This window comes from Ovis canadensis, chromosome 2 (genome assembly GCF_042477335.2).
Source record: "Ovis canadensis isolate MfBH-ARS-UI-01 breed Bighorn chromosome 2, ARS-UI_OviCan_v2, whole genome shotgun sequence".
NCBI lineage: Eukaryota > Metazoa > Chordata > Mammalia > Artiodactyla > Bovidae > Ovis > Ovis canadensis.
Window position 1 is genome coordinate 252,265,503 of NC_091246.1, and position 25,803 is coordinate 252,291,305.

Genomic DNA, 25,803 nt, shown 5'->3' on the forward strand with positions numbered 1-25,803 from the left:
TACCTAATCCCGAGGTTAGTGAGTGGCTCTGTCCACCAGGATAGGCTAGGCAGTAACAGATGACCTCCGTGTCTCAACGGCTTACAGCAAGAAAAAGGTGCCTCTCTTTCAGGTTGGCTGTGACTTTAGTCCACACGGGACTTTAGTCCAGGATGACAGAGTGACCTTGGTCAACAGTGTTGCTGGTCTCGGGGCAGAGCAGAAGGGGTCAGGCAGGAAGTGACACAGATCCCTTCCACCTACTGGCCAAAGCGGGTCATGGGGCCACTCAGCTCAGCAGGGCAGAGAAGGATCATGTTTCCTTAGGGAGGACCAGTGCAGGGCATAACTGAACATCTGGAGAACGCTGAGGCCCACCGCAGCAGAGGGAGGATCCAAGCCTAGTTTACAGGGTTTGAAACCGGACTGCACAACCCAGGCCCTTCATCACCATCGTGTAATGATCAGTGCGTGTGGTTCAACCTCTTCCCGCACATCTGAGGGCGTGAGTTTCAATCACAGGAAACCAGCACCTGTGACCACGGAGAACTGGTTTCCGCTCAGTAGTAAAGCAACCGAGAAGTGCTGGGCTGTACGCCCAGGAGGGTAACAACGTCTCCCTCCTGAGGCTGTTGGTTTGTAAAGATTAGATTCATTAAGGAATTCATTAAGGAATTTAAGATGGTTGAGGTGAGCGGGCCAACAACCAAAATGCGTGCAGGTCTCTGAATGCCCATCTCAAATCCCACTTCTCACTAACTGGAGGATGAACCGTTTCTCGCTATTACGTGTGGTTCAGGAGGCAAGAGATGGGAAGGAAACAGTTCTGATTGAGGACCGCGTGATCCTGTTTGCCAACACACGAAAGTGCCCGCCCGCTATCCACGCTCCGTAAAAGTCTGTCGATCGAAGGCATGAATTAAACTAAATTTAGTCCACACTGTCTTGCTTCTGGGTCCCAGGATGACAGAGTGATCTTGGTCAACAGTTTTGCTGGTCTCAGAGCAGAGCAGGAGGAGACTTAGCAGGAGGAGACTTAGCAGGAGACTTAAATTCCTGAATGAATTGAATCTTTACAAACCAACAGCCTCAGGAGGGAGACGTTCCTATCCCCCTGTTTACAAAAGGGGGGACTGAATTTCGGGGAGATGGAGCTTCATGGGAACAGCCTCCATGTGGGTCCCCACATGCAGGCTGTCAGGCTCTGTGTCCCGAGATTCCCTGCGCTGCCCCCCAGTGCTGCTCAGAAGCTGGGTACGCTTATCCCCGAACGCGGCTGTGATACGCGGACAATAAAAAGGAAAACTGCTTCTGGGATAAGATAAGCCATTCGAAGTGCAAAGCACAGTGGCAGTCGTGTTAAAAGTCCTCAATAAATATTAACCCTCTTTCATTATCACTGTCATCTGCCGTCGCTCCAGCACCGAGTTGTTGTCCAAACTCCAGGTTCAGTTCAGAGTTCACGCTGGTAATGACTGCACCCTCCCGCCTTGTCTCCCATCCTGCGCCTTATTGCCCCAAAGCACCGCGGGCCGAATGTCGGACAGGAAAGCCGGCCTTAGTGACGGGAAGGGTTCTCAGGATTCAGCTGACCCCAGCTTCCATCACTGCTTCCCTTTTGCTACGTTTCGTCAGGTTCAGATCTCAAGTCCGCATGGTTCTAGTTGTTGCTGCCCCAAAGCCAAGGTCTCCAGCACAGACGTTTCTCTAAGCCGTGTCTCAAGGGGTTATTCTCAAGGGAAACTGGTTTCCGCACATCACAGGGGCAGGGGGGCGCAGATGGCAGAGCGCGGGGCGGGGAAGGAGAGAGTGAGGCGGCGGAGTCTGTGATTCTAGCACTTGTTCCGAGTCCATCTGCGTAAAGATACCTTTGTGCTTGTTTTGCTGTGATTGTTATTACTTCTTTGTCTTTTCATTATTCAAATTGCAGCCCTGTTAGGATGGATCGACTGGGTAAGTAGCATATCCCACATACTGGGTTTTTAGAACATTTTCAGCTTTTTAAGACCGTCGATGATGGATGGGCCCGGGGTAACCTTGGTACCTCGCTCTGCATGATAGAGCCTGTGGCACGGAGGCTAGCTTTGGGGGCTGGGGAGGAGGGGTGCCATCAAGGTTGCCCAGGCACCGCCGGCCCTAGAGGGCAACCTCTTCTCCCGCAGGCCTGCCGAGGCATCCCGGAAGAAGAAGGAGAACAGGAGGAGGTGGAAGCGCTATCTGCTGATAGGCCTGGCGACTGTGGGAGGCGGGACGGTGATCGGTAAGATGAGACGGGACCGTGGCCGGGCCGGGTGGGATGACCAGGGACTGGCTTGAGGGCACAGTCATGATGGACCGCTTGCTCACTTGCGTGCTGAAGGTGCTTTGCTCTGGGGAGAGATTCAGACTGCTTGCCGCAGCTCCCTGCTCCTGTGTGGTCTGCCGCCCCCTGAACACTGTCTGCCAGCTCCCTGCTCGAGCCGCCCTGGGCTTCAGCGGCACCACTAGGCCTTCCCCCGCGTCCCCCGCTCGGTGTCCACTGCAGGGGGATCAGCTGGGGGCTGCCTCCCCGCCGCGTGCAGAGGCAGTGTGTTCGCGCGCATGTCGGGGGGCCACGTGCTCACACCCACCTGTCCCCCGCATGGGCGGCTGTCCTTGCAGGCGTCACCGGGGGCCTGGCCGCTCCTCTCATCGCTGCTGGGGCCGCCACCGTCATTGGCACCGCTGGGGCCGCGGCTCTGGGCTCAGCGGCCGGCATCGCCATCATGACCTCGCTGTTCGGCGCCGCTGGAGCCGGCCTGACAGGTAAGGCTCCAGAGCAGCGGTGGTCATGGGGGTCTGCGGCCCCGGGTGGCCCAGCCCTGTAAGGGACATGCCCAGATTCTCACCATGCCCCGGGAGACGGAGACGGAGGAGGAGGAGGACGTGGCTTTCCTCTTCTCCGAGTTCCAGAACTTGCGGCAGGCTTCGGCATGGGTCTGGGGAAGGGCCGAGGTTGTGAAACTGCCCCCAGTGTAGGCTCTTTAGGGAGGGTCTATTGGACCTCTTGTCGCCACCCGGGAAGTTTCCAGGCAGGATGCCTTAGAGATGCTTGAGCTTCCCCGTGTAAGAGACGCATGGCTGCTTTCATTCACCAGCATCACCTGGGTGGGGGCGGGGAGGGAGTCTTTCCAAGCCACGTATGTCAGTAGGCCCCTCATCACAGTTTCCTGTTCCTCTTCCCAGGTGGCCTGTAGCTTCCCACATTAAGAATCTTGCTCATGGGAACTTCCCTGTTGGTCCACTGGTTAAGAACTTTGCCTTCCAATACAGGGGGTAAAGGTTTGATGCCTGGTCCAGGAGCAGAGATCCCACATGCCTTGCGGCCAAAAACACCAAAATAATACAGAAGCAGTATTGTAACAAATTCAATAAAAACTTTAAAGATGGTCCATATTTTTAAAAATCTTAAAAAAAAATCTTGGTCTGCTCACACCGCTTTTACTAAGATGCGTGTGTCACGCGCCTGAAGTTCGTGGGCAGGAAAAGGTATAGTGCCTGCCGAATCAGGACAGAGCAGTGGCTTATAAACTTGGATTCTGGGTTTCAGCCCCAGCTCTGCCACTCGCGGGGCTCACCAGCCTTTGGAAGCCTCTTACTCTCATCTGGAATTAGGGGCGATCATGGCACCAACAGTAATGAGTCCAAAAATGAGATGTTTGTTGAGGAGCAGGGCACGCAGTTGGCACTCACCGTGAGTGTGTGACTACACAGAGCCACGCTGACTAACAGTCCCCAGGGTCCCCAGTCACCCCATCCTCACTTTTGTATCTGGGTCTTTAGGATACAAGATGAAGAAGCGTGTTGGGGCCATTGAGGAGTTCACATTTCTGCCCCTGACGGAAGGCAGGCAGCTGCACATCACCGTTGCCATCACGGGATGGCTGGCATCCGGGAAATACCGTGAGGACCGGGGGCAGAAAAGGATGTGGAGCGGGCAGGTGTTGGCTGTGGGCCAGACGCTGCCTATGCTTTTGGCTGGTGTATGTCTCTAGAGGGTAGGTAGGAGAGCCCCACTTCTCAGAGGAGACTGAGGCTCAGAGTGGTGAGATAGCTTCATCCCATAGTCTTCCCATCCATCTGTTCGTCATCCATCCGTCATCTGTTTGTCCATCCATCCATCTGCCCACCCACCCACATCCATCTGTCCATCTTCCCATCCATCCATCTGTCCATCCATCATCCATCCATCCATCCATTCGTCTATCTGTCCATCCATCCATTATCTACCCACCCACCCACATCCATCTGTCCATCTAACCATCCATCTATCCATCCATCATCCATCCATCCATCCATCTGTCCATCAATCCATCATCCATATAACCATCCATCTATCCATCCATCATTCATCTGTCCATCTACCCACCCATCATCCATCCATCTATCCGTCTATCTGTCCATCCATCCATCATCCATATAACCATCCATCTATCCATCCATCATCCATCTGTCCATCTACCCATCCATCATCCATCCATCCATCCATCTGTCCATCCATCCGTCATCCATATAACCATCCATCTATCCATCCATCATCCATCTGTCCATCTACCCACCCATCATCCATCCATCTATCCGTCTATCTGTCCATCCATCCATCATCCATATAACCATCCATCTATCCATCCATCATCCATCTGTCCATCTTCCTATCCATCCATCTGTCCATCAATCATCCATCCATCCATTCGTCTATCTGTCCATCCATCGATTATCTACCCACCCACCCACATCCATCTGTCCATCTAACCATCCGTCTATCCATCCATCATCCATCTGTCCATCTACCCATCCATCATCCATCCATCCATCCACTCGTCTGTCTGTCCATCCATCCATTATCTACCCACCCACCCACATCCATCTGTCCATCTAACCATCCATCCATCTGTCCATCAATCATCCATCCATCCATTCGTCTGTCTGTCCATCCATCCATTATCTTCCCACCCACCCACATCCATCTGTCCATCTAACCATCCATCTATCCATCCATCATCCATCCATCCGTCTATCTGTCCATCCATCCATCATCCATATAACCATCCATCTATCCATCCATCATCCATCTGTCCATCTACCCATCCATCATCCATCCATCCATCCATCTGTCCATCCATCCATCATCCATATAACCATCCATCTATCCATCCATCATCCATCTGTCCATCTACCCACCCATCATCCATCCATCTATCCGTCTATCTGTCCATCCATCCATCATCCATATAACCATCCATCTATCCACCCACATCCATCTGTCCATCTTCCCATCCATCCATCTGTCCATCCATCATCCATCCATCCACTCGTCTGTCTGTCCATCCATCCATTATCTACCCACCCACCCACATCCATCTGTCCATCTAACCATCCATCCATCTGTCCATTGATCATCCATCCATCCATTCGTCTGTCTGTCTATCCATTCATCATCCATCCATCATCTGGTTGTCTACCCATCCATCTACTCACCCAGCCACATCCATCTGTCCATCTTCCCATCCATCCATCTTCCCATCCATCCATCTATCTGTCCATCCATCCATCATCCATATAATCACCCAATCTATCCATCTATCTGCCCACCCACCCACATCCATCTGTCCATCCATCATCCGTGTAACCATCCATCCACCCGTCATCCATCTATCCATCCATCCGTTCATTTATCCATCCATCCACCCACACATCCACCCATCAGTCCATCCTTTCAGCAGCTTTACAGAGCACAGAGCACACCCTTCCAGACACTGAGCCAGGCCCTAGGAGTCCAGTGATGAGCAGCACAGTCATGGCCTCTGCTCCCGTGGAAAATATGGTCCAAGGCAGGAGACAGATCCCTGAGCAGAGAATTAGAGGGACACTGCGTGCATGGCACAATAGGGGAAGCGCAGAGTGTTTCTGGGGAGTGAGGGAAAAGTCACTAGGGGAAACGTTTTAGGCTAAGGACTAGCTGGGAGTTAGCCAGGTAAAGAAAGAGAAAGCAATGAATACCAAGTAAAAGGGCAGCGTGTCGAAAGGCCTGTGGTGCCAAAGAGGCGCAGGATGGCTGGAGCAGGGGGCTGGAAGACGGGAGTTTGGGGGGCCGCATCATGTAGGAGCGCGTGCGCTGTGGCCAGGAGTTCGGACGTCTCCTCAGAACAAAGGGAGGTTAGCAGAGGACTTTTGGCACAAAAGTGAGAAACCGGTACTTGACTGTGTGACCTCAGGCCGTTTCCTTAACCTCTCTGTGCCTTGGCTGATTCATTTGCGAGGCGAAGCAGATGGCCCTTGCCTTTCAGGGACTCACCAAGGTTAAACAAGGTGCCTGTGGGAGGCTTTTAGTGACACCCCACAAGCATTACTTTGTCCCCTTTGCTACCGTAATTTGAACATGTGTGATTTGGGGGACTTCCAGCCAGGGTGGCCCCGAGGAAGAAAAGTGCAAGGTTGCAAGAGCCCATGTGAGGCTCAGCAAACAGGATGAGCCAGGTCATCAGCCCAGGGAGAGAGCAGGGTGAGCCCGGGAGGCTGGAGCGTCCCAACCAGATACACATGCTCAGAGCCTGTGGGTTCCCAGGGGGGAAGCCACAGGTCTTCTGAATGACATAGCAGGAAGCAGGTGAGAAAATGCCCAGGCTGTGCTGAGAGGCTTTTCTGGGCCCCAGAGTCTTACCGGTGAGGCTCACCCCAGCCAGTCCCTGCAGAGCAGTCTCTGGCATTGACTGAGCACCTCGCACCCTGAGTCAGGCATGTCACCCACACGCTAGGAGCCTGATGTACATTACCTCGCGTGACCCTTTGAAGCAGAGCTGTTCTTTCCCTGATCTGGATGAAGAGGAAAGCTAGAGGGGTCACGTGGCAGGCAGGTGGCCCAGCAGGCTCCCACCCCAGGTCTCCTGAGCCAGGGTTCCCGGGCTCCTCTTCCTTTGTTTCATGGCGCTGTCTGTGCTACGGAAAGACCGAGATAGGAAGGGAGGACGAAGAGTCGAAGCGAAGCAGTTTGCAGCTCCGACCAGTGTGGAGAGCGAATCTGCTACGGTTGTTTTACCCCCTGGCTGAGTTGGCTACAGGTCAAAGTCAAGCTCGTTTGGGGGGTGGGGAGGAGGAGATTGTCTTCGGGGCTCTCCTCCAGCAGCCTAGTGCAGCATGTGCCCCAGGCAGAGGGGGCGGTTATAAGAAATGCAGCCGAGCTAATAGAAGTTCTGGAGGGAAGTATCACCTGCCTTCTTGATGCCAGGAAAGAAGTCTCATATCCTCACAGGCTTGCTTCTGCCTGTGATGGGAACAAACAGAGTTTCTCGGGTCTGTCCCTTTATTAAATAGGGTTGCACATAATCGTGATGGTGGCCTAGCAGCTCACCGCGGAGCCAGGCGTCCTGCATGCATTGGCTCACTTAGGCCCTCACGTCGAGCCACAAAGATGGGCATCATTATCACCCCCATTTTACAGATGAGGAAACTGAGGCTGATAAGGGCTGCCCAGAGTCGCCTTGCTAGTCAGGGAACAGGGCACGGCTCGCCCGCTTTCTGTCTGGCTCCACGGCCCATGTTCTTGGCCACGGGGTGATAGAAGGCGGGAGAGCGCTTTATAGTTTTCGTAATGCTTTTCACACAGCCTATCAGGTGGTCCCCGTGACCCCTGTGAGTCAGATGCCCTCTTTCCATTCTGACACCTGCAGAAACTGAGGCTCAGAGGGCAGTGTGCCCTGCTGCGAGCCTTGGGACCAGGAAGCTGCCCAGCTGGGTCCAGAGCCTGGGCCAGCATCACAGCCCACCACACGCACACATACATGCACACACAGGCATGCATACATGCACACACATGTACACACTTGCACATGCATACACTTACATGCACACACGTACACATACGTGTGTGCATACGCACGTGCACACATACATACATGTGCACTACACACGCGGCCTTACATACATACGCACACGTGTGTGCACACACACACAATCTGCCCACATCCTCTCTCGGGGCTGGCCGTCTCCTCAGTTAACCCCTGAGATGCTGCAGAGCTCTGCTCGGGTACCTGCAGAGATGGGGAGCAGCCCCTCAGGGGTCTTTGTCAGCAGAGCTCCTTCAGTAGGGATGAGGGCTTCGGGTCGGGCAGGTCGAGGCGCCTGGCTGAGCTGGAACCCGGAGGCAAAGGGAAGCTCTCTCCTCCCTCCCTTCACTCATCCTGCTTTCATGAGGCTTTGCAAATCGAGCGCTTGGCAGACAGGCTGCAGGAGAGATGGGCAGCAGGAGAGACGGGCACCAGACGAGGCAAAAATAAATGGACAATCGTGGGCCGTGATGAGAACTCAGGGCAGGAAAGCGCAGGGTGTGTGAGACCCATCAGAGGGCCAGAGGGGATTCCCTGGAGATAAGGCAAGCAGGCTGGAAGCTCATAGAAGGCTAAGGATGGAACGTCGCTGGGGCCACAGGCAGAGACGCACAGGGCTCCTCTGTGCTCCCACGGTCCACAAACCAGCGACTCTGCGAGGTTTGCATGGTCCTCTCCCTCCCTGGCTGAGGGCTTCTTATCTGGCTGGCTCAGCCTCCTGCATTGTAAAATGATATAACATTATCCCCTGTAATTGTGGGGCTCCATTTCCGAAGCTACATCGAGGATTAAATCAGAGAGCCCATGAGAAAACTCTCAGTGCGGAGCTGCCCAGCACGTGGTACCTGCTCACTGCACGTTCCTGCAGTGATCAGGGGCTGCGTCCTCAGGGTCAGGCTCCAGGCCTGGTGTGGTCTAGGTCCCCGGTAATGTCTGCGTAGGAATGAAACAGTGAACAAAGGGATAGAATCAAAGCATCTGTTTCCAAGAGGCAACATGATGAACAATGAGGCTGTGAGGAAGGCAAGGGCCAGGTCACAGGGGGCTGAGTGTCCTGCTAGAGAGGGCCGCTACCCTCGAGGCAGAGGGAGGACCAGAAGGGAGAGCGGTGCCAGCCGTCCTGGTTCTCTTCTCCTGCTTGGCACTGGGCACATGGGCGCTGCTGGCATCACCCTTCCGTTTCCAGTCCCTCAGTGAGAAAATCAGGCTCAGAAAAGTCAGGGGAGCCAGCGCGCTCATGGCAAAGCTGGCCTCAAAGCCCTCTGCCCCCAGGTTGCAGACTGTCCCCCGGTGGTGTGAATGAGACGCGGCTGGTTCAGGGAGCCAGCCCGTGTGGCCCGTGTGTTGCTATCTTAGGCCCTCAGTAGCTTGATGCCAGAATTCCTGCAGAGGGTGAGGCTAGAGCCCTTTACGTACGTCGTCGTCGGAATACTTAATTCTTACAGCTAAGGAGACAAGTAGCGATCTCCCCACTGGACAGCTCTGCAGAGTGAGGCTCAGCAGGGGATAGCGCTCAAGATAGAGCCCCGGTGCTCAAGGTCACTAGTGACCTTGCTAAGGAACGCAGGGTCTGGGTCTAGAACCCCAGCCCGCCCGCTCGCAGGGTGGCCCCGTGCTCCATCTGGGAGCACACCTGCCCCACCGCCAGCTGCTGCCCGTGGGCAGAGCTGGTCCTCCCGTCTCTCCCACGAGGGTGAGTGGGCCTCTGCCCCTGCCTGCTGGGGACAGTGGGGGCCCCCTCCAGCCCAGACAGGAGAGACCCCACCTGCCCACGCTCTCCCCAGGCACCTTCAACGCCCCGTGGGCTGCCCTGGCCCGCAGCCGTGAGCAGTACTGCCTGGCCTGGGAGGCCAAGTACCTGATGGAGCTCGGCAATGCCCTGGAGACCATCCTCAGCGGTCTTGCCAACATGGTGGCCCAGGAGGCCCTGAAGTACACGGTGTTGTCTGGTAAGCCTCCCCTCTCCCCCACCAGCAGCATGCCCACCGTTCCCAGGCCACACTGGTTCTATGCCTTTGCCTGCCTGAGGCCCCCAGGGAGTCAAGCACTGTGCTCGTTCCTGGGGGACCCTATCTGTGACATGCTTATTATGGTCTTCATAGGGAGGAAATAGATAAACAGCCAATCACATCATCACCTAGTGTATCAGTTAGTAACTGCTGTGTAACAAGCCACCCCATAACCCAATGACTTAAAATAGCAGTCATTTATCACAGTAGCTCAGGAGTGTTGGCTTCCTTTGGCTGACTTTTGCTGGGCCTGCTCATGCATCTGTGTGTCAGCTGACCACCCACCGGTGTCGGCCAGCTTTGTCTGGGGTGACCAGGGTGACCAGGCTCTGCTCCATTCATCTCTCCTCCACTCCTGGGGTAGCAGGCTAGCCCACACCCCCGGGAGAAGTGCATCAAAGGCACAAGTCCTTTTCACACCTCTCATCCAGCAGTGTCTCATTGGCCAAAGTGGGTCACGTGATGGAGCCTAGCGTGGACGGGCAGGGGTCGGGGCCAGGGGCACTGCAGGGTTATGGGCAGTGTGAGGGATACAGGGTGGTGTGATCGATTGGGCCATCTCTGGAATCCCACCCGTGGCAGATGTTTGAACCTGAGGTCTAGTCCACGTATCAGAAATGCGTGAGCTTCGCTTTTCTTCTGGGCTAGTGAGCAGTTTGGCAGCACTTGGCAAACTTATAGATCCCAAATTAGAGACTGCAGGCGTTCACTCGGGCATCCAGTAGCCAGCCAGTCACTTCCCTAAGCGGACCCCCCACCCTCACCCCGACTGCCTTCATCACCTGTAGCCCTCCTCCCCAGGCATCGTGGCCGCCCTCACCTGGCCAGCCTCACTCCTCAGTGTCGCCAACGTCATTGACAACCCCTGGGGCGTGTGCCTCTATCGATCGGCGGAGGTTGGCAAGCACCTGGCCCACATTCTGCTCTCCCGGCAGCAGGTACCCGGGACTGGCTGGAGTGGGGGTGGGAGGGAGCAGGGGAGCTGACTGGTGGGCAGATGTCATACCTCAGACGAGCCTATGTCGGGGTAGCCCAGTGGCTTTAAAGGGTCTTCACTGCTCCTCCAGCTCAAGTCACAAAAGTGTCCTAGGAGAACTTCCCTGGCTTAAGACTCTGCACTCCACTACAGGGGGCCCAGCTTCCATCCCTGGTTGGGCAACAAGGTCCCGAATGATGTGTGGTGGGCCCATGCCCCGCAAAAATATGTCTTAGGACGGACCAGTAAGGGTTACTGACTGTGCCGCCCTAGCAAGGAATCAGGTGAGGACTGAGCGTCAGAGGCCTCTGCAGGTGTGGTCAGGGTCAGCCCCTCCTGCACAGATGTCTACAGAGCTACGCTCCAAGCACGTCTCCAGTGGTCCAGATACCATACAAAAACCGTCAGGGTTCCATCCACATTCCAGACAGTCAGAGGCAGGAAGATACAAGTGAAAGGCCAGGAAGATCCCACATGCCTCAGGGCAGCTAAGCCGCCACATCCCTCGGCCAAGACTCAGTCCTGAGGCTGTCCCTGGCTACAGGGAAGTTGGAGAAACTTAGTTTTTGGCTGGGTAGCTGTGGGGGTGGGGATGGGGGCAGAAAAGCTCAGGAGTTTGCTACCAAGGATGAAGGGAGAGTAGCTGTTGGGCAGTGACTGGCAGCCTCGACCGCAAACTTTCTGTGGAATTGGAATATGATTCAATGGAGGGACTTCTGTGGAAGTAAATGGAGGTGGGGCAGCAAGGAGTTGATGCACATATTGGTCCAAACACAACAGAAAGGCGTAGAGTGCTGAGGCCGGCTGGTCCGATGAAACGCACCTGCCCCTGCCGTCTGCGTCCATGTCTGTAGACCCTGTACTCAGACCCCTCTCCTGACCTTCTTTTCCAGGTTGCCCTTTCTGCACGTTCTTTAGTCAGAAAGGTCCTCTGTGCATCTGACTTGGAACCCCTGTTTTTCTCTTTACCTGTTTTTCGTTATTCGGCTGCCTCGGGTCTTCACTGCATCATGTGGGACCCCTCATCGAGGCACGCAGACTCGTCGCGGTGTGCAGGCTCGGCAGCTGCGCTCCACAGGCTTAGTTGCTCTGAGACATGTGGGATCTTAGTTCTCCAACCAGGGATCAAAGCTATGCTCACTGCACTGGAAAGGATTCTTAACCACTGGACCACCAGGGCACCCCATGGACCATAACCTACCAAGCTCCTCTGTCCATGGGATTTTCCAGGCAAGAGTACTGGAGTGGGCTGCCAGTTCCTTCCTCCAGGGGATCTTTTCGACCCAGGGATCGAACCCGGGTCTCCCGCATTGCAGGCAGATGTATCATCTGAGCCACCAGGGAAGCCTTACAGGGGAATCCTGTTTATGTTCTTCTTCTTCTTGTGGTGGAAGTCACGTAACATAAACATACTGCTTTAACCACATCTAGCTGTCCAGTGCAGAGGCACTGGTGCATTCGCACTGTTGTGTGACTCTCACCATCGTCCACTTCCCGAATTCTCCACCTCCCTAGACTGAAACTCTGACCCCGTGAAACACTGAGTCCCTGTCCCCCCTCCCCTCCACCCCCCACGGCCCCTGGATCTACCAGGGTCCTTTCTGACTCTGAATCTGACTCTTCCAGGTGCCTTGTATAAGTAGACTCAAACAGTACTTGTCTGCACCTGCTGTATGTTGGAATACACTGTTCAGTTCAGCTCAGTCGCTCAGTCGTGTCCGACTCTTTGTGACCCCATGAATCGCAGCACGCCAGGCCTCCCTGTCCATCACCATCTCCTGGAGTTCACTCAGACTCATATCCGTCGAGTCAATGATGCCATCCAGCCATCTCATCCTCTGTCATCCCCTTCTCCTCCTGCCCTCAATCTTTCCCAGCATCAGGGTCTTCTCAAATGAGTCAGCTCTTCGCATCAGGTGGCCAGAGTATTGGAGTTTCAGCTTCAGCATCAGTCCTTCCAGTGAACACCCAGGACTGATCTCCTTTAGGATGGACTGGCTGGATCTCCTTGCAGTCCAACAGTAGGTCCTCGTTAGCCTTCCATCCTGCACACAGCCGTCTAACTTACTGTCTCCTCTTCTCGTTTAAGGCCAGCATTTCACACCCCGCTCTCCTATCTAGGAACAGAACAGTTGTCCCCTTGCTCCACGTCACCCTTTGCCCTCTTCTCCATCGCATCTGGGGGTACCTCCCACCCCCCTCCCAGCTCCAGAAGGGCCCCCTTCACTGTGGTCATTTGCCGCACATGGGTACCCGGGGAAGGAGAGACGGCTGCTGGGTAATGGTGTGAGACGAAAGGGAATTAACCCAGTGAAACACTCTGCCTGTCAGCCTCAGAGGAAGCCGGTTCCTGAGCAGGTGCCCTCCTGCATAAACGCCTCTCCTGATGGAGACATCAGAGCCCGGGGTCAGGAACAGCACAGCCCCCATGCATGAAGTGCAAGGCAGCTGCTGACAAGTGTGCAGGGGTGGCCGTCATCAGGGCAGCCTTTCTGGAACCGCTGTGCACACCTGTGTCCCTTCTTCCCCAGGGCTGGCGGCCTGTCACCCTGATCGGCTTCAGCCTGGGAGCCAGAGTCATCTACTTCTGTCTGCAGGAGATGGCTCAGGAAAAAGGTAAGGCTGGCTTGTTACAGGTGAAAACCCTTCCTGAGTCTGTCCCCCAGGCTGGAGGTTCCGCACCAGGGACCCAAGTCTTGTGGCTGTGTTCCCAGATCTTAGTTGAAAGCTTAAAATCGTTTGAAAAAGAAAAAATAGTTACTTGGAAAATTGCTTATTTCTTCCATATGTAAATTAGAGTGGATGTGAGATAGTCCTACAGTAACGGCCTTGGTTTTCTGATGTGGTGTTTCGTTATTGATTGATTGATTCTGGCCACGCTGGGTCGTCACTGCACGCGGGCTTTCTCTAGTTGCGGCTTCACTGACGGGCGTGGGCTTCACTGTGGCAGCCTCTCTTGTTGCAGAGCATGGGCTCTAGAACGTAGGTAGGCTCAGTGGTTGTGGCGACAGGCCTAGGTGCCCCGAGGCGCGCGGGATCTTCCCAGAACAGGAATCAAACCCGTGTCCTCTGTGTTGGCAGGCAGATTGTTAACCCCTGGACCGCCTGGGAAATCCTGATGTGGGTTCTAGAGTGGGAGAGGAGGGGTGGGAGGGCTGTGAAGTTGGGGTGTTGGCAGGGCCGGTTCCCTCCGAAGGTTCTGGGGGAGCCTCGCCTCTTCCAGCTTCCAGTGCTGGCCGTACTTCCCGGCTTGCAGATGCGACATTGCACCCACGCCTCACCCTCGTCACCTTCTCTCCTTTACGTCTTCTCTTCTCCCCTAAGGGCAGTTTTGGCGACTTCAGGGCTTCCCGCTCAAATCCAGGATGACCTCGCCTCAGACGCAGGCGCGTGTGTGTGCTCAGCTGTGTCTGAGTTGTTGCGCCCTCGTGGACTGCAGCCCGCCAGGCTCCTCTGTCCGTGGGATTCTCCAGGCAAGAATACTGGAGTGGGCTGCCCTTTCCTCCTCCAGGGGGTTTTCTTGACCCAGGGATTGAACCCATGTCGCCTGCATCTCCTGCACTGGCAAGGTAGATTCTTTACCACTGAGACACCTGGTACCTATTACCTGTGTGTGATTTAATTACTTCTGCAAAGACAGTTTGTCCAAGTCAGGTCCCGCTCACAGGTTCTGAGCGCGTATCTCGGTGGCAGCAGGGGGCACTGTTCCACCCACTGCAGACCCCTGTGGGAGTGTGGCATGCCGTTCAGTAACGTGCTTTCAACGTGAAGGCACTGGGGGCAGGGCTGGGGGTCAGCCCCAGACAGCCCGCGGTTCACACCCACACACACCCATGGACACATTCCCATATACTCACACACATTAACACACACACACAGAGCAGCAACTCAGCCAGCCCCAAGGACCTCTGCCGCCCTCATTGTTCTCTGTGTCCAGGGCGGATTTTAAACAGAAGGAACTAGGATGGGAAACTTCCCAAATAACAAGAGCTTGATCGAATCTAAATAGAAGCCCTGTGCTCAAAAGCGCAGCTGGTTTTGTCCCCACCCAATCACCTCCTAAAGGAAAAACTTGAAGCCAGAACGCTTTGAACGAGAATCGTCTCCATCAGCCTGGTGGTTTCCCCTCTAGTAACATCCCATCCCACCGTGTCCGGACAGGAGGCGAGAGAGCACCACAGTCACCCTTTGCCTCGCCCTGGCTAAGAGCTCCCCAAAAAGGGGTCTGCCCGTGGTGGCCGAGGCTTATTCCAGGCGTGGGCTGCGCTCCCGTGGTGGAAGGTGGGACACGCTGGTGGGGTAGGGCGGGGCAGGGGCAAGCCATGCCCTTTGACCCTGTCCGCCCTGCCAGCCCCCTCAGCCACCTCCAGGTAGACGGTGAGCCCCTGATACCAGGCCTTAGAGTCCTGTATTTCCCCCTTTCTCTCTGCCTTTCCAAAGAGCAAGAAGGGAACTCCTGATGGTTCATAGAAATAGGGAGTCGGAAATGATACCCGCCCGCCTGCAGAGCGGAGCAGAGGGTCCTGAACCCAGAGCCGGTTGCTGCTGCGCAGCCTCCTTGGGGGCCTGGCCCCAAGGCCAGCGGGGCCGCGGAGCCACGTGAGTGAAATGTGGACGCACACTCACAAAAATGGGCTCGCGCGCCTGCGTGTTGACCGGGGCCCTCGTCTTCCTGTGTCCTCTTTCCCCCTTACTTCCCACATTCTCTCCCCAGCCATCCAGTGAGCCTCTGGTCTGCAGGACTTCACCGCTTACCACCCAGTCCCGGGTTCCATCCCTGAGTCGGGAAGATCCCCTGGAGAAGGGGAAAGGCTGCCCACTCCAGTATTCTGGCCTGGAGAATTCCATGGACTGCACAGTCCATGGGGTCGCAGGGTTGGACACGACTGAGCGCCCTTCACTTTTCAGCCAGTCCCCACCCATCAAAGATGAGAGGCGGACAGAGCCAGAAGGACCACACAGATGCAGGCCTCTGTGCTCAGCTAGGGACGGGGCCACCAAGAGACCCGGCTCTGCTGCTGCAGATATGCAGGCTCTGGAGTCTGGGCATCCCCTTTGAATCCTACTCCCACTTCGAGGCAAGCCTCACCTTTTTGAACTCCAGGGGACTCAGGCAACACCCTGAGTAATAATAGTATTGTCATCAAGGCTGTAAGGGTTACATGCAGGAGTGCACACAGATGCTGGCGTGTGAGAGCCTGGGGATTCCTACTGAGCATTTATTTTATGCTAAGATCTGTCTTAAGCTGTATAAGAGGGAGCTGGCTTGAAATTCCCTGGAGGTCCCATGGTTAGAGCTGCACGCTTTCACTGCCGAGGACTCAGGTTCGAGGCCTGGTCAGAAACGAAGAGCCCACAGGCTGCACAGTGAGGCCAAAAAACAAAAAAAGGCGAGGGGGGGGACTCATTAGAACACCACACACACGTAGGTGACCTTAACCATGGCCTGAGTTGAGAAAAATCGGCCTCCCATCAGAGTGGGGGCCCCCGGGTTCTGTTTCTCCCTTCCTGCATTTGCCTTTCCCCCCCCAACCCCGTCTTTCTTGACAACCCCTCCCAAGCACTGGCCTGGGTTACTGGTGGGGCAGCTTCAAGTCCGCAGCTGACTGTGGTCATGAATGAATTATTCACCTTTCCCCTGGAGCTGCTGTTTCACATCTAATTCATTCCAGCTCAGCTGTCTGGTTTCAGGCAGTCCTGCTCGTTTAACACCCAATTAATCTTTACACAGAGAAGACCTTCTCCTAACTGCAGGAAAGCTGTCATTATCTTAGTTGGGGGAAATGTAAAAAAGGAATTACTCTAATGCAATTGAATGTACTAATTGTTTTCTGGATTCCCTTGAGACCAAGTAATGAGATGTAGCAATAAATCCTAGAGTCACCCAGAGCACAGCATCCTTCAGCCAGCCTCCCCCGGCCCTCTGCTCCCACCCAGCCACAGCCCATCCTTTCTCCCCCTCCCCCAAGAAAAGCTGCCTATGGCGTTAACCATCTCACAGCTTCGTTTCCTTCCTGAGTGACGTTGCAGACAGCAGGGGGTTACTGCTTAGGGGATATGCAGCCATCCCCAAGGTATCCCTCACCTGGTCCTGCTCCTCCCTCAAGCTCAGTGTGGGCAGCTTCCTTCCAAATAGGTGTCTGGACCACGAACCCCTTGAGGGCAGGAATTGTGTGTGAGCAGCCCCTGTGCCTCCTGTATCTGGGATGAAACGAACAGAGAGTGCACGCTCTGTAAGTGAAGTGTCTAACGTAGACGTTCACATTGTATCAGTCAGGACAGGTGAGGTTATGCCGCAGGGACAAACACGCCCCACATCCTTAGAGATGGAGCACAGCAGAGGCTCATTTCTCGCTTGTGCCTCCCGTGCAACGTGGGTAGGCCGGGGCTCTGATCTTTGTAGTCACTCAGCCACCCAGGCCAGTGGAAGCTCCCTCAGCAGGAGGTTGAGATTGTGGTGAATTACACACTGGCTCTTCGGTTTCACCTGGAACTAACACGTGACTTTCGCTCATGTTTCGTCAGCTAGAGCAAGGCAAACCGACATCCGGGAGAGGCCACTGAGCATTCCCACCATGGGCTCCAGCTGGAAGACCTTACTTGGATTCTGGCCTCTAATGAACTCTTAGTTGAAACGTTAGTTCCTTTATCTACAAAATAGGGACTTTCATTTCTTCCGCTACCCTGCTTCATAGCTTGCAGGATAGAAGAACCCCCTGATGGGAAGCCAGAGTGTGGCAGGTCCTAAGGATGCTGGGATGAGAGCGCCAGAGGTTGATGGTACCCAGGAGCTCCGGCCATGGGACCCCCACACAGACAGAGGCAGGGATGATCCCCAGAAGGTTACCCATCAGAGGACCAGAGATGAGGCCAGTATAGAGCTGGGTCCAGTCGGGCAGGGGGCAGGCTCCAGGCAGACAAAACTCTGAGCTGTGCTGATGGTGACTGGCTCCAGCCCAGGGCCCAGGGAATCAGACATGACCGGATAAAAATGCCTTGGAGACGTAGCGCGTGTGTGCTCAGCCGCGAAGTCGTGTTCAATTCCTAGCGACGCCGTGGGCGGTAGCCCACCAGGCCCCTCTGTCCATGGGATTTCCCAGGCAGGAATACTAGAGTGGGTTGCCATTTCCTTCTCCAGGAGGTCTTCCTGATTCAGGGATTGCCCCTGAGTCTCCTGTGATTCCTGCATTGGCAGGCAGGCTCTTCACCACTGAGCCACCTGGGAAGGCTGACGACGTAGCGAGCGAGTGAGTGAGTGAAAGCCGCTCAGTCGTGTCTGACTCTTTGCAACCCTCTGAACTGTCCAGTCCATGGAATTCTCCAGGCCAGAAGACTGGAGTGGGTAGCCGTTCCCTTCTCTAGGGGATCTTCCCAATGCAGGGATGGAACCCAGGCCCCCAGTTGCAGGCGGATTCTTCGCCACTGGGCCCCTGGGGAAGTCCCTGCTCTCGGCTTTGGTGTCTGTCACCACAGACGGGACGGATGTCTGTGCTGATGCTTGATGGTGTCCGTTAACCCGGATCCTCGCGGCCTCCTCATGGGCAGGCATCTGACTCACCATGTTCTACAGGGAGGTGGCAGAGCTGAGGCTGCCCCCAGCGCCAGGCCCTGGCCCTCAGTCCGGGTCCCGCTCCCGCGGCCGCGTCCTGCTTCATCCCTCCCCCTTTACTCTGCGCTCGGGGCTCCGGGTCAGGCCCTGTCTGTGTTGCTCACCTCTGTATCACCAGCTCCTGGCACAGGACTTGGCACATACGAGGCACCCGGTACCCGTCAGTGGTTGATTACCTGTCAGTTGATGAGGGACATGCAATCCATGTTTCGCGTTCTCCATGAGTGCCGCCTGCAGAGAACAGTGCCAAGGCCTTAGGGTGGTGAAAGGCTGGAGCTACATGAGCACGTGGACCCCACCGGCCCCAAGACCTCGGCCAGTGGGTCACCCAAGGCCCCTAGTGACCCAGGTCGCTCCACTCCTGGACCTCCCGGCAGGTGTGGCCAGCCAGCACATGCTCGGCGTGCGCAGGATCTGCCCGCTCAGATCCAGGACAGAATGTACATCTGCCGAACTTTGGGCAGGAGAGGAATGTAGCCAGAATTCCCAGGTGAATGGTCCATCTGCCCGCCGACAAGAGGAATTTGCTTTGGAAGTGACTGATCCTCTGACCAAGGGTATTTCTGGCCCCAGCAGGTGGCCGGGGGTGGAGTGCGGGGCCTGATGCCAAGAAGGGCCACCATCCAAGCACAAGAGACCCTGGGCCCCAGATCCAGTGATTGCTCCTATGCATTCACTTTCGAAGGCCTCAAAAAAGTGGAAAGAGAGCTCAATTCAGACTGACTCATGGAAGTGGAGCCAGGAAGGGGCCACGTGAACCGAGAAATCAGTTCTGCCTCAGCTGTTTGTGCACTGATGCGTCTCTTCATTCTCAAAAGGTGTGAAGGGAATTCATTAGTGACCCTGCACGTTGTCTCTGGGCGGCGGCCCTGTCCACACTGTTGGCAAGACGTCCCGGGATATGCTGGCTCACCTGTTTGTATTTTGGCTCAGCCAATAAGAGCCCGCAAGGCCTGCCGCACTCTGGGCACCTGGGCCCATCCGTGGCGTCAGCCCTGGCTCCCCCTTCCATCCTGCATCTGTAAGTCGGCCCCATCCAACTGCTTCTCCTGGAGACTTCAAGATACATGAAACCTGCTCATCACTGTCCCAATGCCCTGCACCCTAAGCCAGGCTGAGGAGTTAAATGGGACACAGGGGCCTCCTGGGCTTGCTCAGGGCTTAACCACAAGGGTTTAGTGAGCAAGCTCTGTACCCAAGGCTTCCCTGGTAGCTCAGACAGTTAAGAATTGGCTTGTAGTGCAGAGACCCGGGTTTGATCTCTGGGTCAGGAAGATCCCCTGGAGAAGGGAAAGGCTACCCACTCCAGTATTCTGGCCTGGAGAATCCCCTGGACAGAGGAGCCTGGCGTGTGACAGTCCACGGGGTCACAGAGTCAGAAACGGCCGAGCAGCTTTGATTCAGCCTGTACCCGGCACCCGTACTAAGTGCTTTGCGTGTTTTCTCTCCTTTATTTATTTATTTTTTAACTTTTTTTTTGTTTGATGTGGACCATTTTTAAAGTCTTTACTGGATTGGTTACGATATCGCTTCTGTGTTGTGTTTTGGATTTTTGGCCAGGAGGATTGTGGAATCTTAGCTCCCTGACCAGATGTAGACCCCACATCCCCTACCTTGGAAGGCAACGTCTTAACCGCTGGGCTGCCAGAGAAGTCCCGGGAGCTTTCCCTTAACGTGCAAACGAACCTAAGATGCGGGCAGAGATCCCTCTCTTGCCAGTGAAGAGGCTGGGGGCAGGGACTGCATCCACTTCATTCTTGAAATGGGGGACTTGGCCCAGGGAAGAGGCACGCTAGCGTGCCCGTGGAGGGCCGGGACCCAGTGTGACGGCTCAGCCTCTTGGGGCGGTGGGTGTAACCACACAGTGCTTGTTGCTACTGTTCAGCCGCTCAGTCGTGTCCGACTCTCTGTGACCCCGTGGACCGCAGCATGCCAGGCCTCCAACTCCCGGAGCTTGCTCAAACTCATGTCCATGGAGTCGGTGATGCCATCCAACCATCTCCTCTGTTGCCCCCGTCTCCTCCCGCCTTCAATCTTTCCCAGCATCAGGGTCTTTCCAAATGTGTCAGCTCTTTGCATCAGGTGGCCAGAGTATTGGAGCCTCAGCTTCAGCATCAGTCCTTCCAATGAATATTCAGGGTTGATTTCCTTGAGGACTGACTGGTTTGATCTCCCTGCTGTCCGAGGGACTCTCAAGAGTCTTCTCCAGCACTACAGTTCAAAAGCATCAATTCTTCGGGGCTCATTTTATCCCACAAACATCAGAAATTATGGCCTCCTATACTGAGGGTTCCAACAGATGATTTGGAGTCATCCGGTTCAGACCCCTACACATATAGGGTCCCCTTGACATCATCCATCGGAAGTCTCTACTAGCATCTGCTTACTCACTCCCAGTGACGGGAAGCTTACTACTCTGCCCAGGTTGGTTAGGAACTTAGGAAGGGATCAGTTTAATCTGGAAGTCGGTGGCTTGTGGGCTGTGGAACATTAGGCCCTGCTCAAAGAGTCTGTCAAGGCTGCTCGTGTTCATGTATTTCCAGGGAGGCACTGGCGCCGCAGCAGAGCCCCGAGGGCTTCAGTGCCTGGGTGGCCAGCGTGCCCCCAGGTCTGCGCTCAGGCTTTTCAGAAACAAGATTTTACCCATTTTGAACCCAGAGCTGATCAGCGCCCCTATTAAGCACGTTCACAAGAGACAGCATTGGGAACTGAACGCTGATTCATTTCGGTCCACCAGTAATTGTCGATTTCATGCAAGTGGAGCAGATGTCCACGCTCTCTGTCCAAGCTCCTGGGAAACAGATTATCTGCCAAAGCTTCTCTCTGCAGGGCGAGGGAGGGGCAGCTTCCAGGAATTATTTTCCCGGCCATGATGATCCCTGGTGCCCCTCCAGCTTCACGAACACATCCCCACCCAGGGACCTTTCTCAGTTTCCCTCCCTCCTGGGCCTCCCCCTCACTGAGAATGTTGTATAAACTAGTCCCTTGCATGAGTCTGGTTGATAATAACTGAAGAATCCAGACCCTCTGCAGTGAAGGAGCAGCCCTCTGGGGGTTTGGGGATCCCAGCAGGGGAAGGAAGCACCTCGTGTCTTCTCAGTTTACATAGTAATGGGCTATCTCAGTTCACAGCATTCCATAATGAAAACTGTTAGGGTTTTATTTCCCCTTAAATCTAAGAATTCCGTGACTAGCAAGCCTGCTTAGCCAATATCCCTAAAGTGGTGATCTTTTAGAAAACCTCCAGGTCTGCTTTGTAGAACAGAAGCTTAGAACCTTCCTGCCTGTGGGTGGTGTGTTCCCCACAGTTCAGATTTTAATGACAGAGGTTGAGTTGGGGGTCCCCCTGTCCCTGCCACCCCAGCGTAAGTGTCCCCGTGTGAACTCTGACTTTTCAAGTCTCTAGAACGTTCTTCTTTCTTTGGTTCACTGGTACTCAGACCTGCATTTATTTATTTATGCAAAACCCATCTCCTGGATTTGCAGGACTTCTCAAGAAATATAGATAAATATGAAACATCAGGGCCAAAAGTAAAGCACAGATGTGAAGAGGGGACACAGCCAGCTGAGAAGCTCAAATGCAGGAGAGTGGACCCTGCGGGCAGGCCTAGACCCGAATCTCAGCTCTGCCACTGAGCACACGTCCTGTCCCTGTGCCTCGGTCTCCTCCCCTGTGAAATGGATCCAGTAATACCTCCTTCAGCTCATGACTGAAAGAACTGAATAGGGTGATATATGTAAAGCACTTAGCAGAAATGGCTGGCAAGTCGCAGGCGTTCAGGAACTGCTATCTTTGTCCCTGTTACCGCTGTGGTTGTACTTTCCCCTGTTATTACCCAGCTGCTATAACAGCTGTGGCTTCAGCTACTCACTTCCTAGCCGTCAGAGCAAAAGCAGAAAGCATTGATCCTGTTTCTCACTTCCACAAGGGGACGTGGAGATACTAGCTTTGCTGGTAGTAAGGCCATCCTTTTCAACCTGCCTCACTTTGTCTGAGAGTTTCACGCTCTCCTGTGAGGAGCTAAGTGCTCAGGTTCAGGCTTAATTAGCCATCAGAGCCTCAAACAGCTCTGCCTTCTGCTCGCTGGAAAGGTTTACAGACCCAGTACCATGAAGACCACACCATGGCTGGGAATAACCTCTCCAGGGTGCTGCCTAATTGTCAGGAGGGTGGTAGCAGGGGTGTCTGCAGAAACTCAGGCAGGGAGATAACGATGTCTTCAGCTTTGAACACCTGGGTACTTGAAAGAATGTTAATTAGGCGGCAAGTCCCAAGTTGGACTCTCACTGGTGTAATTTTACATTTAGTAATTTAGCAGTTGCTGGGGATAGAGGCTTCAGGGGACTGTTGTTGAACATGGCTTACAGCTTAGCAAGCAAGGGAGTCAGTTTAGTTGCTCAGTTGTGTCCGACTCTTTGTGACCGCATGGACCGCAGCACACCAGGCCTCCCTGTCCATCACCAACTCCCAGAGCTTGCCCAAACTCATATCCATCGAGTCGGTGATGCAATCCAACCATCTCATCCTCTGTTGACCCCTTCTCCTCCCGCCTTCAATCTTTCCCAGCATCAGGGTCTTTTCCAAGGAGTCAGCTCTTTCTATCAGGTGGCCAAAGTATTGGAGCTTCAGCTTCAGCATCAGTCCCTCCAATGAATATTCAGGACTGATTTCCTTTAGGATGGACTGGTTGGATCTCCTTGCAGTCCAAGGGACTCTCAAGAGTCTTCTCCAACTTTGGCCCAGCCTTAGATACCCCATAAGAGGTCTGCGGGGGTTTTTGGTTTTTAATATGTATTTATTTATTTATTTGGCTGCGCTGGGTCTTAGTTGCAGCACGTGAGATCTAGTTCCCTGACCAGGGATCAAACCTAAGCCCCCTGCATTGGGAGCTCAGAGTCTTAGCTGCTGGACCACAAGACAAGTCCTGTGAGGGACTTGTTGAATCGCACTCAATGAAGCCAGCTGACTGAGTCACCGTTCCTGCCAGGTTCTTCCCATGAAGTGTCTCTTTGATGGTCCCAGCCAACCCGGGCGAGCCTAGGCCCCGTGACCCATGGCAAGGCCCTCTCCACTGCCCCGGGGGGACCTTGGACCTGTGTCTTGAATGGTACAACTGAGTGTTCACCCAGCTTGTCCAGGCTGCACAGCCAGTAAAAGCCAGGGTCAAGTCTGGAGCCTTCTTCTCGGGGCTCTTCTCAGGGACCCTGGGGCGTGGCGGGTGCTCTGGGGTGTGGTCAGCCCAACTCTTGCAGGTGGCTTTCCTGGAAGGTCCTGGCAGAGTGTCCCAGGACACCTGGAGCATCTATGGCTGCCACAGCACCACCTGGTGGTGACTTGTGGAGCATGCACCTCACGCGCCCAGCGGAGAGCGGGCGCCGGCTGGGCTCCCTTGAGGCTTGTGCAGAACTGAGCACCTCCTCCCTCTGTCTGAGAGAGTTCCATGTCAGCCAGCCACATCTTCCCTGCCTGTATTTATTAGACATCAAAGATACAAAGCAGCGAGGGAGTTCCCTGGCGGTCCAGCAGTTAGGACTACACGCTTTCACTGCTGGAGGCCTGGATTTGATCCCTGGTTGAGGAACTAAGATCCCACAAGCTGCAAGGTGTAGCTGAAAAAAAAAAAGGTGGGGGGAGATATAAAGAGGGGAGGATCTGGTATTTACCGAGCTCCTGCTGGGAAAGGTGTTTCCTGACATCATCTCTTAGAGTCTTCCCAACAGCCCTGCAAGTCAGCGATTCTCCAGCCCTTTCTGGATGAGGAGATGGACAGGCGCGGCCTGGCCCAGCTCCCGTGGCCCCATCGGACCCCTGCTCATGTCATCAAAGCAGAAGGTCTGCCCTCCTAAGCGTCACTGGGCTTTCCAGGCAACAGCTACCCAGCGTGTGTTGTCATTGCAGTGAACTTTTTCCCCTCCCCAGATGAAAATCAGGAGGAAATGCTCTGAAAAAGAACTTCTCTTAAGAAAGAAAAATCAAATCCCGTCAGTCCATTAGCGATGTCCCCTTTTTCTTTAATGACCAAAAACTATACAAGATCAGGTTCCTGCGGTACTTATTTTAAAAGACGGAAGGGAACCCAGCTGGGGTTGTTTCTGAGGATTCCACAGCATCACAGAGGTCACTGGGAGGCCCCTGCCCTGTGCAGACCCGAGTGGAGAAAGTCATTGGCAGAGAAGAGGAAGAGCAATGACCAGGCTTATGATATGCCTCCCGTTACCCCACCGGGAACTTGAACTCAGGCCCATAGACATGCATTCATGCTCACAGGGTCATTCAAAGAGGTGAGCTGCTGCCAGAACTGGGCCCGCTCTGGGATCTGAGGCTCCACAGTTTTGCAAGGCTGTTCATGCAAGGATATGGCAGCGTTAGTCATAAAGACATTCCTACCAGCAGGTTTATCAGTGATCTCTGCCCTGACTGTTCCTGACCAGCAATCACTGTATCATCTGTTTCAGAAATGGAATAAAGAGCTATAAAGCTTGGGAGTGGGTAAGAGGAAGCAACCACGGGGAAATCTTATTTTGAACCCAGATCTAGGCTCTTTAAGTAAATTACCCAGTGGAAACATGACCGCTGCTGTCAGAATGGGAACCTGACATCGGAGTCCAGAGAACCTCAGAAGTTCAGTGGACTCAGACTTGCTAAACTGTAGACAGCGCTGTGGACCCCAGGTTATAAGCACTAGCAGAATGGGAATAACCACTCTGGATTTTCAGCCACGTTCCCAGCCACAGGCATTACCATACAGGTCCTCAATCCAAACTACACAGATTCCCATGTAAGAGCAGCTTTAAAGATGAGGTCTTATTCCATAAAATTTATAAAAACATGAAAAAAAAAAAACCACTATATGGGAAAAGCGCCAAGAAGCAAACATCAAGATTAGATCCTTAATTTAATAGAATGGCCTGAAGGAGTGCCCCCCTCAAGCATGATTATAATCATTAAGGACATAAATTAAAACATTGAAGGATAAGTAGAAAGAGTAAGATGCTGGGGAAAAAAAAGTACAGGGAGGTTTTAAAATGAAACCAGTGGAACTTTTAGAAATGAAAAAAATAGTCATTGAAATTAAAACTTTGGTGGGAAAGTTAAACAGATTAGACAAAGCTAATCCTTCCCAAAGGAAAGATCTTTGGGGTACGTATTAGATATGTTAAGGTCAGAAGAGCAGCGCCTCCTGAGTGGCTCACAATTCAACAGTCTGGCAGTCAGAAGCGCTTTACAAAGCGGAGGATCACTCTGATAATGAACGTGCCCAGGGGGCTCCCTTGGACTTGAGACGTACCATTCTAATTTCCCCTGCAGGGGCCCTGGAGAAGGAAATGGCAACCCACTCCAGTGTTCTTGCCTGGAGAAGTTCATGGACTGAGGAGCCTGGTGGGCTC

At 54.2% G+C, this 25,803-nt stretch overlaps 1 protein-coding gene across 12 annotated transcripts in view; it reads left to right on the top strand.

Moving 5' to 3' along the window:
• TMCO4 (transmembrane and coiled-coil domains 4) overlaps window positions 1-25,803 on the top strand; it is a 104,192-nt gene that overhangs the window by 48,734 nt on the left and 29,655 nt on the right. For 5 of the 12 annotated variants that reach the window (XM_069575111.1, XM_069575108.1, XM_069575110.1 and 2 more), the window contains 6 exons: window positions 2,142-2,239; window positions 2,620-2,763; window positions 3,781-3,900; window positions 9,605-9,769; window positions 10,631-10,767; window positions 13,337-13,421. In XM_069575111.1, coding sequence (XP_069431212.1) covers window positions 2,142-2,239; window positions 2,620-2,763; window positions 3,781-3,900; window positions 9,605-9,769; window positions 10,631-10,767; window positions 13,337-13,421 — 749 coding nt within the window. Of the gene's footprint in view, window positions 1-2,141; window positions 2,240-2,619; window positions 2,764-3,780; window positions 3,901-9,604; window positions 9,770-10,630; window positions 10,768-13,336; window positions 13,422-14,129; window positions 14,279-25,803 lie in introns of all 12 variants that reach the window. The other 7 variants (XM_069575113.1, XM_069575114.1, XM_069575117.1 and 4 more) reach the window with 2 other exon arrangements.